The 16,833-nt window shown below is 36.7% G+C and overlaps 2 protein-coding genes across 5 annotated transcripts in view; one reads left to right on the forward strand and one right to left on the reverse strand.

Moving 5' to 3' along the window:
• The window catches only part of CLEC12A (C-type lectin domain family 12 member A), a gene marked incomplete at its 5' end in the record, with an annotated part of 46,096 nt that overhangs the window by 20,212 nt on the left and 9,051 nt on the right, over positions 1-16,833 (forward strand). The window lies entirely within an intron of this gene.
• LOC309868464 (C-type lectin domain family 2 member F-like) lies at positions 2,094-12,691 on the reverse strand. 4 transcript variants are annotated; one of them, XM_082738365.1, is made up of 5 exons: positions 12,636-12,691; positions 9,724-9,816; positions 5,459-5,646; positions 4,562-4,668; positions 2,094-2,252 (listed from the first exon to the last, which is right to left on the reverse strand). In XM_082738365.1, exons 2-5 carry the CDS (start codon positions 9,797-9,799, stop codon positions 2,138-2,140), a joined length of 486 nt encoding a protein of 161 aa, XP_082594491.1. In that variant the 5' UTR covers positions 9,800-9,816; positions 12,636-12,691; the 3' UTR covers positions 2,094-2,137. The 4 variants fall into 4 exon arrangements, with proteins under 4 accessions (XP_082594491.1, XP_082594490.1, XP_082594489.1 ...); XM_082738364.1 differs by having other exon boundaries at positions 9,724-9,810; positions 12,632-12,685; XM_082738363.1 differs by lacking the exon at positions 12,636-12,691 and adding an exon at positions 10,338-10,511.

Below are 16,833 nucleotides of genomic sequence, written 5' to 3' on the forward strand. Positions count from 1 at the left end.
TTGCATAAGAGTATCATAAAATTGGCAGAATATTTTTGTCCACAAATAATAAAAATGTCCTGTGTGCCATATTGTGTGGAACTCACAGAAAAAAATGTTCATCTTATTAAAACACTCCTTACTATTTCTTGGAATTATCTCACTTCTCATTTTTATAAAAAGTCAAATCATTAATAGTAATTACACACACACACACATACACACACACACACACATTATTCGTTCTGTATAGGTTCAAGTGCAGTTATTACATGATTTTGAGAAAGCTATTTAGCTCTGTTGCTCAGTTCTTCTGTAAAATTAAGAGTAAATTATACTTACCTATAGGAATGTTGCAATGGTCAAACGAGATACTACATGGAAAATACTTAGAATAATGATGCCTGGCATTTTTGTCAAGTGTATCTATTTCAATCATCTATCTATCATCCATCATCTATTTATCTATCCACACACATATTATGGTACATCATCACTTTAAAATCTACTCATGAATTTTACAGCATACATATGAACAAAAATAGAGCTATATATTCCTTGAAGATTTCATGTATGAAGCTGTATTATGTTTTTAAAAATTTATATCTTTAAGTCATTCATTGGTTATATCAATGATTTACTTTAATGATGTCAACATTTCTCTCTGGATTTGCCACACAAATTTATGCAGTTATGACAACTTAATTCTATGTATACCTCAACTTTCTGTGCAGAGCTAGCCCTCTTTCATTTCTGTAAAATTGAGAAGTTTATATACAGATGCTAGCAACCATTCCCTACGTTTTATTTAATCATGCTAGGATGGTTGGTCCATGCTTTATGGACTTTGGGAAAGAGCCACTTTTGGAATCAGAAAGAACTGATTCTAATCTTGGGTCTAGAATTTCCTTTTTTTTTTTTTTTTTTTTGGACTTACATTGAACTCACCTCATTGGATATTCTTTATTGGTGTTGTAGAAACACCTATATTCCCCATTCTGTTTGGAAGTCTGTTAAATGAGATGACAAAGTATACTGGACACAGAAAGGGCATAGAATGTATTCAGTGAACTTGAAGAACTTTTCTTCCCTTACATGCTCTTTTACAATCTTGCATACACATATATTAAAGCACTTCACATTTTGCATTGCAATTACTTTTTATGCCCCAAGCCCAACAGGAGCAATCAAGTAGTTTAGCAAAGCCTAAAATAATCTTCCATTTGCTCATTATTTAAGAAAAATTGAGATGAAATATTCTCAAAAGAGAATTATTGTGTTTGTAAATATAAAAAAATATAGACTGAAACATTAAGTACTAAAATGTGCACAGATTTTTAATGAGAACTACATGTTGACCCTCACCCTTGGTCCCTTGGATTCCTATTCAAATGTGATCTGGGATCTAAATCCCACAGCTTTAGTGAAAGACCAGAGAAATCCCCATCATTTCTTCAAGTTACCAGGGCTTCTTTCCTCACATTCTGCTCCTTCTCTCAATACTTATGTTCTGCTCACCATGACTTACATCCCAAAGCCTAATTCTTTCAGTGGTTTCAGCAACAACAAATCCATGTAATGTAATTTTTCACCTTAGTAGCTTGAATAAAGATCTAGGAAACTGTGAAAGATTGTATAAATGTATTTTCAGGGTATTTGGTCTTTGACGGTGATAAAAGTAAAAGATCCTAATTAATCTCTGAGTACTTGTCCCATGGCCTTCCTTCCAAATTCTCAATGAGCTACATACCACTGAAGGCTGAGTGGAACACGCAGTACTCACCTCGTGCTCCATCTCTCATCTCTTGCAGGCAGATTAAATTGAATTTCGGACAGAGCAATCTTTCACTCCTTCCTTTTTACCATCCAGTCTGTTCTACTGAGGCATGCTGTTCAATCATTTGTGAACAAGACCACTGTTATACCCTCAGGCTTAGACACACCAATTTACGTGGCAAAGTGACATCATGTAAAAATTCAGTTTAGTTTCTTGACTTCTTAGATAATTAAATGAAGATAGAAGTCATTTAAAATTTTATCAAGCAACTTAAAGAGTATGTTTGATGGGAAGGAAAATGTATCCGTATGAATTTATAACACATAAAAAGATAGTCTTTCTTTAATTATTTTATTTACTTTATTATGAAAGACCCTGTGACTAAGGACAAAAGGATTCTCTGCTGCATATATATTTTATTGCATCATTGCAACTGGCACTGCTTATGCCATTCTTAAACATGAAGGCACATGTTCCACTTCCTTCAATATTAAACCTGGAACAAAATAAGGAGGTTAATTATTTACCTAGCCGCATGAAAAATAACTACGTACAGACAAAAATATGTAACTCTGGTGACCATGTTTCAAAATTTGCAACTAAAAAGGGGTAGAGGGAGTAAAATGAACTGTTTCTCTCCTCTTCAGCCTCCAAACTTCACTTTGGGATGGTGGTGTGGAAAGAAACTAACACCAAGGAACTTCACTGCAGTAACAACAAAAAATCCTGGAACTTGATGCCGTTTTACAGTGGAGTAGACATTGAAAATCACTTTGGGATGGATTAGATCCTTTCTTTTATACAAAAGAACAAAAATAAGTAAATATAGTGAACCATTTAAAGATCATATACAGGGCGCCTGGGTGGCTCAGTGGGTTAAGCCGCTGCCTTCGGCTCAGGTCATGATATCAGGATCCTGGGATCGAGTCCTGTGTCGGGCTCTCTGCTCAGCAGGGAGCCTGCTTCCCTTCCTCTCTCTCTGCCTGTCTCTCTGCCTACTTGTGATCTCTCTCTGTCAAGTAAATAAATAAAATCTTAAAAAAATAAAATAAAATAAAGATCATATGCAGGTAGAGTGTAACTAAAATTTCATTGATTCCCACACCCCCTGTACACATTTACAAAACTGGTCGAAAGGCTGAAGTAGATGTTCCCTCGACCGTATTTTGAAACTATTAGCATAGTAATACTGAAATAGGTATTCACCTGATGAACTGTGAAACATGTAAATAATCACAAATAAAATAGGAAGGGTTTTCTAAATTCTTACTTTAGGTCACATAATACATATACAATTGAAAGTTCAAAATGAGAAAAAGGGAATGTTGAGTTTTGGTGGATTTCTGGTTATATGGCAATTAAAATGTTTTAGCACCTCATTTGGGGGGAACTTTGTAGCACTGGTGTGCACTTTCCCAGCTTAGGATATCTTCAGAATTTATCCTATTTCCAAAATACATGTTCATTTCCATGCCTTCCCTAACGCTAACTGCGATGGGCTTACTTATGTCCCCCCAAAATTCAGATGTTTAAGATCTAACCTATAGTAGCTGAGAATATAACCATATTAAGAGATGAACTGTTTGAAGAGATGATTAAGTTAAAAAGAGATCTTTAGAGCCCTAATCCAATGATTAGGTGTCCTCATGAGAAAATATTTGAATAAGATAAGTATTTGCACAGAGGGAAGAACATGTGAAGACACAGAGGGAGAGGATGACCATTTACAAGCCAAAGAGAGGCCTCAGAGGAAATCAACCCTGCTGACATCTTGATCCGGGATTTCTGGTCTCTAGAACTGTTGTTCACACTGTCTAGTCTGTGATATTAGCAGCCTTAGCAAACTAATACACCATCTTTAACCAACTTCTAGTTTTTACTTCTTCTTCATTTTTTATTTTTAAGTAGGACTATATATAATATATAATATTATGTTAAACTGCCAATATTTTCTCTAAAGAAAATATCATTATATTAGGTTTGCTGGTCAGAAATTTTATGTCATAATTTTCTTACATTTTTCAAAGTTGGCTATATTATTATCCTCAAATCATTGTGTATTTTCACCCAAAATTGGATATAAATACAATAATAGAAGTTTACTTTTAGAAAATCCTGCAATTTCTTTGTTGGGTCACCCCTCATATAATATCTAGCACAGAATTAGATACTAAATAAATTGTAGCTGGGGGTCCCTTTACAGGGAACCTAATATTCTTTCTTTTCTTTTCTCCTCTCTGAAGTTGGAAAAAAATCAAATGTTTCAAAAACGAAAACAGAGTTGAGAGGTATAATCAGTTCTTCAAGCTAGGAAACATTGAGAAGTTCAAAAAGTTCGAAAATTTTAAATAAAGATCATCTAGAGCATGCATTTTCTCTTTCTCACTCATTCCCTTCCATTTCAGTCCACAAGTGTGTGTGGTATGTAGACTTGAGTACATTCTCTCAGACTCCCTAGCAATGACAGTCCAAAGCAACAACAAACAAACAGATAGAGACAAACCCCAACTGGAAAGAAGCAAGGATCAAGCTAGTTAGATTTTTATATAGTCTTAGATAAAAAGAACACTTGTGGTAACACGTGGTATATACAGTCTAATTTACCATATAGAAGTAGATGTTGATATTTGATGCCAAACCCTCACTAAGGACTATATATTTGTTTGAAGATTCTCTTTGGCATCTATATACATTGATGGTCTTTTGGGGGAGATAATGTGGAGGAAACTATAAGGGTAGTTGATTATAGGCTTAGATTCCTTACCATGCTTAGCATATTTTATAATAAATATTATTAAAGCTTACCAATTGTCGAATGCATCTCCATTTGCCCACACCCAGGGTGTGCTTGCATTTGGCTTCTTTAGTCCAATCCAATATGAAGACGGTTCCAGATAGGGCATCAAAGATTCCTTTAATGAAACACGGGGTGCTGTTTCATTAAAGCTTTGAGAATGAGTTTTCTTTCTCGCTACCTCCAGTGCTATGGTCCTTCCTTGGGCCCATTATGTCTTGCAAGTGTTATTGCAATAAACTTGTAACATGGCACTCTACTTTTATATTTGCCACCCACTAGCTCATCACAGCAAAGATAATGATTTTTTTTTTAAACTTAAGTCAAATCATGTCTCACTTTAGTTCATAGTTCTGCAGTATTTCCCTATTTGACTTGGAGGAAAACCAAAGTATTTACTATAGCCTCCAAGTCCCTAATCACCCATATCTTTCACTCACTACCTCATTCTAGGCACATAGGCTGATTTTTTTTTTTTCTGTTCCTTGAATATTCCAGGCATATACCTACCATGAGGTCCATGTTCCAGATGTTTCTTCTTCTTGGGAAGCTGATTCCCCAGATATTTCTCTAATTCTTTTTCCACCTGATAGTTTTGCTCAGTGTCATCTCAATAAGACTATCTTATATGCAACTTATTCATATTTATTTCATATAATACACACATATGTTATATACATAAATCATATATATGTTCATCAAAATTTACTAACTTCTCATATGCCATACAATTTACACATTCGTTTTGATTATTTTTCATTCCCTGTCTCTTCCTCTGGGATGTAAGCTCCAGAAAGGCAAAGATCTTCGTTTTGTTGTCTGATATATCATACCCTAGAAGGATACCTGTCATATAATAGCTACTCAATAAATTAGATGTGATGTATATTGCAAAGGAGAAATCTAACCACTTCATTCTTGGAGTTGAATATGGCCAGAGATCCACGATAGGCTATGCAGTTTGCTTGGCCATCTATCCAAGTTTTTTCATGTTCAGATTGAAAGAAGCAATTATTATTGACTTGGTTCCAGCCTTGTGGACATATAGTTTCATCCTCTGAGCATGTATTGTCTTTAAATATCCTTGGATTTTTAACTGAAATTAACACAGTGGTAGAAAAAAAAAATGAAGAAAGTGTAAGAGAAAGGAAGAGTCTTATCTTCAGTATAAAAGATATATTTCAGATTGAGAAAATGTATTTTACTTCCATATTCAATTCAAATGATTGAACTTCAAATGTCAACTCAGAAAAAAAAATTAAGAACATAGTATGAAAGAAATCAACACTGAAAAATGCAGGTGTATGCGTATTTAATATAGCAACAGTAGACCAATAAACAAAACAATCTTCTCTAGCCAGTTTCCTCCCATTTTTTTATATTATTGGCATTTTCTCTATTTACCCATTTCCTTTCCTATACTTTACTAAGGTGCCTGGGACATGTCTCACTGTAAATAAACCAACTATCTGTATCCATAACCTCAGAGGGTTGGCTTCCTATTGTTGGCTTAATTGAGACTAGATTGTCTTTCAAGAACAGATTTTCCTCAGAAGTTGAAGTTGTTCATTTGTTTTTAAACACAAAATAATTCAAGGAAAAAAAGGTTTGGAATTTACTACCTTTCTGCTATCCACTTTTTACTTTCCAGCTTACTGAAACTAGACAGATGAAGTTACTTATTAAGGTGTAGCCCTGAGAAAAACAAGGCTCACCAAAAGGACATCTCTTCACAGTTGAAATAAATGACTAGTTCATAGTCAAGCCTATGAATGAGAAAATCTTCAAATGATACAAGAAACCAGTAGTATAGTTAGTAAAGTTTATACAGTAACAGTTTGTACAAGTTAGTACAAAATCAAATATTTGGTTCAGAACTTGGGTTACCAGAAAACCAACTTTTATCATTCATTCATTAATTCATTTGACAACTACCACTTGAGCTTCTATCATGGGCCAGACATTTCTGTAGGTCTAGAAATACAACAGTGTACATAAGATACCAAAAAAGTCTTTGCTTTTATGGGACTTGCTTGTCTACTAAATTTTATAGTTTGTCATTAAGGGAAATTAGGATTATTGGTAGAAAGTTTTACAATTTTAATGCAGTAGCCAGGATAGAATCAACCAGAGGGTGATTTTACCAAAACTTGAGGGTGGTGAAATAGTGAGGAATATGCATATATCTGGGAAGATCTCCCTTAACAAAGAGAAGAAACAGTACAAAAGATTAAGATGAAGGCCTGGCTTGTTCACAAAATAGTGAGGATGCCTGCATGACTGAAGAAGACTGAGTGAAGGGACAAATGGTAGGAAATGAGATCACAGAAGTAATTGATGACTGGATCAATACCAGATCCAATAGAGCCTTGTAGACCATTGGCAAGATTTTGGCATTACTCCAAATGAATGAATAACCATAGCAGCATTTTAAATACATCTGATTTGTTTTTTAAAAAATTTTTAAATGTATTCTAGAAGTGTACTGACCATCATGGTAGTCACTAGCTACACATTGCTATCGGTATTTGAAATATGGCTTAGTCAACTCCAAATATCCTATAAGATACACAGTGAATGTCAAAAATTTAGTACAAAAGTTTTAAAAATATCATTAATAATAAATTGATAGATGGTGAAATGATAATATATTGACTATATTGACATTAACCTAAAATTTTCAGGAGGCAATAACTAAGCAAAAGCATTTTTTTAATCAAAGAATTGCAGTTCAGTGTTTATAGATTTGAGTGGCAATCCAAATAGCATCCCTCTAGGGAGCAAAAGTCAGGAGTTTTTAAAGAAAAATAAAGGGAAGGTTTGTATATATTATGTATTACAAAGAATTTTGATCGGTGCTGATAGCAGAAAACTAATCTTGGGTAAGCATAATTGGTGGCTAAGGCTTTCGTTAGTGTAGCAAATTCCAGGAGGTCTTGCAGAACCCTTGGAATATTTGGGGTTTGGCCTGGTTCAAAAGTTTTGGAGGATACGCGTAAGGCTTACCTCCTTAATGGCCTCCTGGATACATTTTAAAACACTTTGACGTAAATGACTCCATTTTATTTTCTCTTTCACACTGGGTTAAACAAAAAATACTATGAGAACTATTTTTTTTTCCTTTTTTTTTTTCTGGTTTTCAGTGTACCATCTAAAATATAAATGATATTTGTGGCTCATTTTTTTCACTGGACAACCTGCCCTAAGAGGTAAAGGGTAGAAGAGGGAAGAACATTTAGAAAAGAGGATGTTGGCTAGGTAGAGGGTGGTAACAGTAGAAGTGGTGAAAAGTACACAGATTCTATTTATATTTTGAAAGACCAGGAAGAATTTGCTGATTATGTGGAAAATAGGGGTATGAGGCAGGAAAAAGTGTCAAATATGACTATAAGGTTGGTTTAAAAATTGGAAAGACAAAGTTGCTGTTTCCTGAAATAAGATAGACCACAGATAACAAGGGTTTATGAGAGAAAGCCAGAATAAGATTTCAGCTTGGACAATGTTATGCTTGAGAAGTTTATTAGACAGTCCACTAGATGGATTAAAAATTTGGAATTCAGTTAAGAGACACAGATTGGAGACATGTATTTGGAGTTCACTGTAAGTGTGACAAAGATATAAGTAAGGTTCAGATTGCCAAGGGTGCAAGGGTAGGTAAAGAAGGGACCTGCCCAGGGACTGAGCCCCAGGGCACCCCAAAGTTAGTACAACACGGAGAAAAGAAAGAATAAGCAAAGGAAACCTGGAAGAACCAGCAAGTTAGGTAGAAAGCAAACTATGGGAGAATGGTATCTTGGAAGCCAAACGAAGAAATTATTTCCAGAAAGAGATTGCTGAATACCGCAAAGAGGTCAAGTAAGATGAAAACTGAGAAAGGACTAAATTTAGCAACACAGAAGTTGCCAATGAACTTGAAAGACAAATTCTGTAGAAGAAAAAGGAAGTGGCTCCTGATCAGAGTAGATTGACAGAAAATAGGAAGATAGAAATCAGAAAAACTGAGCAAAAAAAATTTTTTTTCAAGGAGGTTGCTGTAACAGAAGAAAAAAGAAAGAAATTGATAGTGAAGAAAGAGTGAGGGCTAATCAAAATTTTTTTTAAGGTAAGAGAGATATTACCATAATGTACTGCTGATGGGGATGTTTCAGCTGACTATGGAAAAACTATAATGTAGGAGAGAGAGAAAAATATTATTATAGTCACATAATTTATCAGGTAAGAGGCTATAGAAACTAGAGTAGAACATGAAAACTGTCTACAGTACCAGGATTCTAGACAGTGTATTACAGGTAAAGATAGAGTTAAGCAAGTAGGGGTGGTCACGAGAGTATTTGGGAGTTTTTTAGTAATTGTTATAGTTTATGAGATAAAGTCGAAAGCAAATATAGACTTGAGACTGAAGCATTCTGAAGAAAAGAGGAAAACTATAACGTAATCATCTATGGGAGTAAGAGAGTTAATGCACTAAGGAACGGTAATACAATTGCTAGTCCCCACCCTACTTCTTTTTAATTCTATCACATTTACACCTGACATAATTCTCTGACATTCTCGTTCTTTCTTTCATCTAAGGCACTCTCTCATAAATGCCTACTTGAACTTAAGGTTCAGCACAAACACCTTTCCCTTCACAAAGTTTTGCTTGACTACCAAAAGCAGACTTATAATCCTCTTCCTCTTCATATTGAACATACTTCTATTTAGCAATTATTTTATTGTTACTATTTGCTTATGTGCCTGTTTCTTATCAAAGACTAATTCCTTTCAGGCCAAAATATCCCTCCCCCCGCCCCCCCCCCTTTTTTTTCCATTTTGGTAGCTTCATGATCTAATAGTATGCCCAAAGTTCAATAGGTATTAAAAGAATAATCTTTCTATGGAGCACCTGGCCAGCTCAGTTGGTAAAGCATGTGACTCTTAATCTCAAGGTTGTGAGTCTGAGCCCCAGATTGGGTGTAGAAATTACTTTAATAAATAAGCTTTAAAAAAAGGATTACTCTTTCTAGAAGGCAAATCAAGTGACACGTTTTAAAAAGCAATTAGGTGCTCTGGTTGGGAGAGTGCTTTCTGATTCTAATTATTCAATGTTAGGGAGGAACAGGCTAGTCATTGGTACGGGACTGAAGTAATGATAATACAATTAACATATTTTTAGCAGAAATTGTTTACTCACATTTTCTAGGAAATCCTAACATTGCCCAAAGAAGAAAAGCGATGCCTCCACATAGCATACTTGACATGACTAGCATTTTCTTCGTTACTACACCTAGGAAAGATGCATGTCATTGTTTACATTCTAGAGAAAAAACCAAACAGCAAGCAAACAGAAAACTCAAGTAAGATTTACCTATTTCTCTATCTTCTATAGGTGCTACTCTTCACAACACAGCGATTAGTATTGGGAACATGAGAAAGGGTACTCAGAGCTAACTTCTCAGCAGCCAGAGTTCAAAAGTGCTTTGGCTCCACTTTTTAGTGCCATTTCTGACAACTGTTTTACTTACTCAGTTTTCTTGCCTTGGGTCCAGAATAGAAAACCAAACTTCATCCTGGGACTTTTTTATTGCTGCCTCTTCCGAGGGGGAAAAATCTGGTGGAGAGGAGTGGATCCACCATTTCTTTGTAGTCTTGGTTTTACTGAGGAATACCGCTTTTATTTAGGGCAGATTATGGACAATTAAAAACAAAAGTGCTGAGTACACAAATTGGGATCATGGAAGGATGCTATGATAATCACGGGAGGCTCAGTTTCTGTACCCAAGGACAATCTCTGTGGCCCCCCATTACCTGGTCTCTTGACCTTCTGCTCGACAACCTCCATCCCATCCCTATTCTCAATCCCTTCGCTCTCCATCTCCAAAGCTCATAGACAAGGCTCTTCTGTTACAAGGCTGGAACCATAATGGCTTCCAGGCAGCTCCAACGGCTACCCTTGTTCCAGCGGGGTGGGCTCCGCAGCCTAGGATTGGCTGGACCACAGACAGGACTCCGAGAATTCAGTCTCTGATTGGTTCCTTACCTCCCACTTGCCAACTCCTCAAAGGGGAGCACAAAGAGGCCCATACTCCTCATTGTGGACACCTTGCTGTGTAACTTGAAACATGGAGTTAGTATAAAGAGTAGTATAAAGAAAGAAGAAAGTATAAAGAAAGCATAAAAGCTTTCCTAAATTTTCATACTTCTAAGTTTGAATGGGCTTCCAACATTTTATTTATTTATTTACTTATTTATTTTGTATTTGGAATGTCATGAAATACCTCAGAATCCCTTTTATGTAAAGATTATTCATGGATATAACTTCTCTGGGACATCTCCATCCTTTTCATCACAACCCTATCCCTTATTTTTGTTGATGGTTTCCTTCAAAATTCCTTTGGCTGCATATCTAGAGTTCCTCCAAAAGTGGAAATATCAATATATTCATGATCAGCTATTTCTTTCTACTTGTCTATTTTCTCTCTGTCCTTTAAAGATTTTGTTTATTCACTTGAGAGAGAGAGACACAATGACAGAGATAGCATAAGCAGGGGGAGAGGCCGAAAGAGGAGTAGAAGTAAGGGCAGAAGCAGACTCCCTGCTGAGGTAGGAGCCCAATGTGGGGCTCCATCACAGGTCCCTGAGATCATGACCTAAGCAAAAGGCAGATACTTAACCATCTGAGCCATCCAGGGGCTCCTTTATTTGCCCATTTTCAATTTGACTTTGACTTTCAGCATTACCACTTTTTGTTTCTTTGCTGCATTAATCATTATTGAACAGTTCCCTCTTTTGATTACTTATTTTTGTAAAATATCATGCAAATTTATCATTGTGAGGTGAAGAAGTAACGTAACTTTATGCTTAATTGTCTATGTGCTAACTAAAGACAGATGCACATGAATCAATGATTGACAGACTTACAAGTAGATGACATGACTGGTCATTGATCATAATGCATATCTGTTTTATACATAGTGACTTGTAGACTGAAAATCTAGCAGAGAAGTTTGTACTTTATATAATTAAATAATACTGTAAATATAAATATGCATAAGTATACTGTAAAACTAAAATTTGAGACATGTAGCTGGAGCACGATGTCATTTAATTAATTGAATCAGGCAAATGAAATTTGTGCCATCAGACCATAAGAAATAATGCACAATCACCACAACAAATACATACATTCTCTTGCAAAAGTACATATGAAATTAAAAATACACACATATACATAAACATACATCATGTACACATATGTTATGGGCTGTCTGTGTCCTTACAAAATTCATATGTTGAAATGCCCAATGTGATGGTATGAGAAGATGAGATTTTTTTTTAAGATTTTATTTATCTATTTGACAGACAGAGATCACAAGTAGGCAGAGAGGCAGGCAGAGAGAGAGGGAGAAGCAGGTTCCCCACCAAGCAGAGAGCCCCATGCAGGGTTTGATCCCAGGACCCTGAGATCATGACCTGAGCCGAAGGCAGAGCTTTAACCCTCTGAGCCCCTCAGGCGCCCCGAGAAGATGAGATCTTTGAGAGGTAATTGGGTTTAGGTGATATAATAGAGGTAGAGTTCCCATGATGGAGTGTGTGTGTGTGTGTGTGTGTGTGTGTGTGTGTGTATTTCTTACCCATGCTTATTTGTGTCTGCTCAATCTGATGATTAAGGTACATTGAGGATTCACTGCTGCAATGTAGACATTATGCTAAGGATTGGTGGGAATGTAAAATGGTGCAGCTACTGTGGAAAACACAATGTGGCTCTTCAAAATATTGAACATTGTTGTATGATCATAATTCTATTTCTGGGTGTATACTCTCATAGAACCCAATTCAGGATTTTGAAGAGATACTTATAAACCTCATGTTCATAACAACACTATTCACAATAGCCAAGAGGTGAAAGCTTCCCAAGGATCCATCCATTGATGGATGAATGAAGAAAATGTGACCTATACCTACAATCAAATATTTCTCAGTTTTAAAAAGGCAGAAAATTCTGAAGATATAGATAGATCTTGATGACATAATGCTAAGTGAAATAAGCCAGTCACAACAAAACAAAACAAAACAAAACAAAAAACACTGCATGACTCCACTTACATGAGGGTCCTGACTAGTCAAATTCATAGAGACAAAAGTAGAATGATATTTGCCAGACACTGGGGGTAAGAGGAGTTGTGGTTTAAAGAACATTAAGTTTCAGTTTTGCAACTTGAGAAGAGTTCCAGAAACTAGTTGCACAACAATGTGAATGTACTTAACACTACTAAACTGTACACTTCCAAAATAGTTATGACAAGAAATTTTATATTATGTATATTTAGCCACATTTTTTTAAAGAATAGTATCCATGAGAACTCTAGGCAATGAAGCCCTAGTAAGAATCTATAAAGAATCTATAGAACCCACACAAATGAGGAGTAAAAGAAGTGTCTTCCAACTCAAGAGAAATATCTCTGATGGGAAGTAAGAAGCAGTTAAATAAGATGATTTCTAAAAACAACAACAACAAAAAGACCAAACCACAAAGTCACTCATTAAGGAAGCTAACAGCAGCACACAGCTGTGCTTCTTTTTCTTCAGTTTTCTTTCCCCCATATGAAGTCAGAAAAAAAAGCACATCCCATTTTCTGTAGCTACCAGATCTGGAATGGTCCAGGATGGAGGAGGGTGGTGGTTTCAAATTGAGTTTTAAGTTTTAATTGAAGAGTTTGAAGTTTTGAGATTATGCTGGACATAATAATTTCTGAAATGAGACTATTCCTATTACTGAAAAGAACCACAAAATCTATGAGACTGATCCCCAAGCTATCCAGGTGTGGAAAATTGAAAGTCTCAGAAAGTTTAATGGAATGAAATAAGAAAGTTAAGTTCTGGGTGCCTGGGTGGCTCAGTGGGTTAAGCCTCTGCCTTTGGCTCAGGTCATGATCCCAGGGTCCTGGGATCAAGCCCTGCATCGGGCTCTCTGCTCAGCAGGGAGTCTGCTTTCCCCTCTCTCTCTGTCTGCCTCTCTGCCTGCTTGTGATCTCTCTGTCAAATAAAAAAAAAAAAAAAAAAAAGAAATAGTCAATGGATATAGTGAAAATACAATCCTTTTTGCGAGATCCTTTTTGCTGTTTTGTTAAATGGAAAAGAATTCAGATTGGACTGGGTTGACGAGACCCTAGCAGAAGTAGCTAATTTGCGTATTATACATGAGAGCTCATGTAATGAATTTTGCTGCTTGTTGGCTAAACTAAGTTGGTGTGTAGTGTTCAGTGATTCATTAGTTACATGTAACACCCAGCACTCATCACCACACGTGTTGTTCTTAATACCCATCATCTGGTTACTCCATCCCCTCACCCCCTCCCTTCTGTAACCTTCAATTTGTTTCCCAGAGTCCAGAGTCTCTCACAGTTGGTCTCCCTCTCCAGTTTCATCCCATTCAGTTTTCACTCCCTTTGTCGCGGCCGGCGCGACAAACCGACCAGGGTCGAGAGGGTAAGAGGATAGTGAAAAGAAATTAAGAGACAAAGAGATGGGGACAGGAGGAGCACCAAGGAGGATGTCCAATAGTGACGAGTTTATTCAAGGTTGTGCGGCATTATATAGCTAACAGAAACAATCATAAGAAAAGTATCTATTTTTAGCTGATTACTAAAGAGTTTGCAACATGCACAGAAAATCCTTCAAGCTTTCCCATTATCTATTTCCCAAACACCAATAGCAGACCTTCTAGTGCCAGACATACTGACTTCAAGGCCACTCAAGACATAGTTTGTGTAAGCACAGCACAGTCTTACAGTGGTGTGGTCTATAGCCCATGCAAGGACAGCAAGGACCAGTGAAGAATTTCTGACCCCAGCCAAATTGTCTCTATCTGACTAGCAAACATGTGGGAAGTCACATAGGGGAGTGTGCAACACAGAGCACAGACCCTTTCTCAGGGCTACTGGACTTTATCGACCTAAGCCTTTTGTTCGGCTATTCAGCCTTTAAAGGAGGCACAAGTCAGGACCTGGTTTGGTTCTCAGCTCAAGCCTTACTGTGGCCTCCCACATCCCTTCCCCTGTGGTCCTCCACGCTATTTCTTATGTTCCACATATGAGTGGTAATTATCTTTCTCTGCTTGACTTGTTTCACTCAACATAAGCCCCTCCCGTTTCAGTCATGTTGATGCCAATGGTGAGTATTCATCCTTTCTGATGGCTGAGAAATATTCTAGTGTAAATATGGACCACATCTTCTTTATCCATTCATGTGTTGAAAGTCATCTTGGCTCCTTCTACAGTTTGGCTATTGTGAACATTGCTGCTATGAACATTGGGGTGCATGTACACCTTCTTTTCACTACATCTGTATCTTTGAGCATATATATTCCTTTGAGCCTATCCACATTGTATAAATTGTCCCTTTATTTTATCCTTTTCAAACTCCTCTTTTAATGTATATACTTGTTTTTTCTCTTGATTCTGACTGTGGGTCTCTTTTTTGAACTTGAGTATGCCACTGTCACTGCAGTCTTTCAACTCTTCAATTATGTGACTGAATATATAAGATTTACTAATAAGAATTAGGAAGGAACTTACTCAAAAACAATGATTCCCAAGCACCCATCTTCACTTTGTACCCTTGATCAGTAAATGCATGTATCCTGGCCTCCTGAGAATGCTGAGTGGACTTTATAAGATCCTGGCTTGCATGACCTTTTTGGTAGACTTTAGCTGGGAGCTGGCTCAAAAAGATTGAGGCAGTCTAAAGAGAGACAGCAAGACTTATTTCAGCTTTCCTGGACTACAAAGCAATTTCTAGGGCCTTTGGTATACCTACCTCGGCCATCAGTGTGCATACTTCCTGGTGTGGTTTCTGGGCCCCAGTTCCCTTACTATATTTCTTGCTGCTAAAGAAACTAGATGTTCCCTAACTCCTCTTAGGTTAACTTACCCCTAACTAACAGAGTTACAGAGTGGGCCTTATCCTCTGCCTCTCTCTAGGAGTGCTTTGCGGACATACAGTCTCCCAGCAAAGGCAAATCCTCTCTGTCAGGACCTTTGCCATGACACATACAGAACATCTATGCCAGACCGCTATTGTGGAAAAGTCAACGTGTGAGGATGGTGTCCGTCTCGTCTTTCTCTGCTTGAAGGTGATTCTCCAACAAATTCTATGTTATATCTGCACATGTGTTGCTAGGGATCTGTGTCCCCTTGCCTGGCACTAACCAAAACAATTTTTAAAACTTCCCCTCATTGTGAGTTATAGAGAAATGAGAAAAAAGGAAGAGAAGTAAGAGGAAGAAAGATTTTCAGTCTTGCAGCTATGTCTGTACTTATCTGAGGCCTCTGATAGGCTGCAGCTCCTCTGTATACAGACAGGATTGGGACACTGAAAAGAGAAGTTAAAGCTTACACATTTAAGCTTTGGTTTGTAAACAGATACATAAAATTACAATTCCTGTTTAAAGTCAGCTCTGTTAGTTCACCTTCATCTTATTTTTTTTTAATAGTTTGTTGGGCTTTCTTTTCATAGCCATCAATGTCTGAAGAAATTACTTACGCAGATCTAAAATTTCAGGACTCCAGTGAAAAGGAAAATATCTATGAGTTTGACGGAGTTGGGATAAAAGGTAAGATTTTGAACTTTGGATATGTTGCAGGTTGAGCCTCCCATTTTTACAAAAAAAAAAAAAATTTAAAGGTGTTGGTGGTGCATTAACACTTTACCTTTTACAATGTTTCTGTTTTAATATCATAGACAAGATAATTAGGTTGGGATGATAGTTTGATTTTACTGGATTATGTAACATTTTCCCCCATAAAACAAGGAGTACATGTTGTCCAGAAAAATCATGATTTTGTAAGTTCTTTTTTTATAAGAAAATTTTAACCATTCCCAGCTAATGTATCTAATAGTAAAACAGGATATCTTTCCTGCTATGTGAAAAATACTATCCTTCCTGCCTTATGAGGTAGAAATGGGCATCTTCATTTTGCAGAAGAGCAACAGTGACTTCAGTGAGTAAATGCTGTGCTTGAGTGTTATATACATGAGTGTGGATTGCTCTCTATTGACCTGCCAGCATTATGGAGGAGAGGGTTTGGAGTCCATTGAATGTGTACAGGACATTTAAATAGATCATTTGACCTTCTGAAGTCTCTGAGCTCTCACCTAGAAAGTGGAGATCAGAAGGCCCATTTTATTATGAGATTACAGCCATAATTCAGTGTATGCCACCCGTGCCATTTTGGAAAAGACCAACATATTTAATGATTATTTTGTGAGGCTTAAATTAAAAATAGATGAAGATGAGAAATAT

This window comes from Mustela nivalis, assembly GCF_964662115.1.
Source record: "Mustela nivalis genome assembly, chromosome: 7".
Taxonomy (NCBI): Eukaryota; Metazoa; Chordata; class Mammalia; order Carnivora; family Mustelidae; genus Mustela; species Mustela nivalis.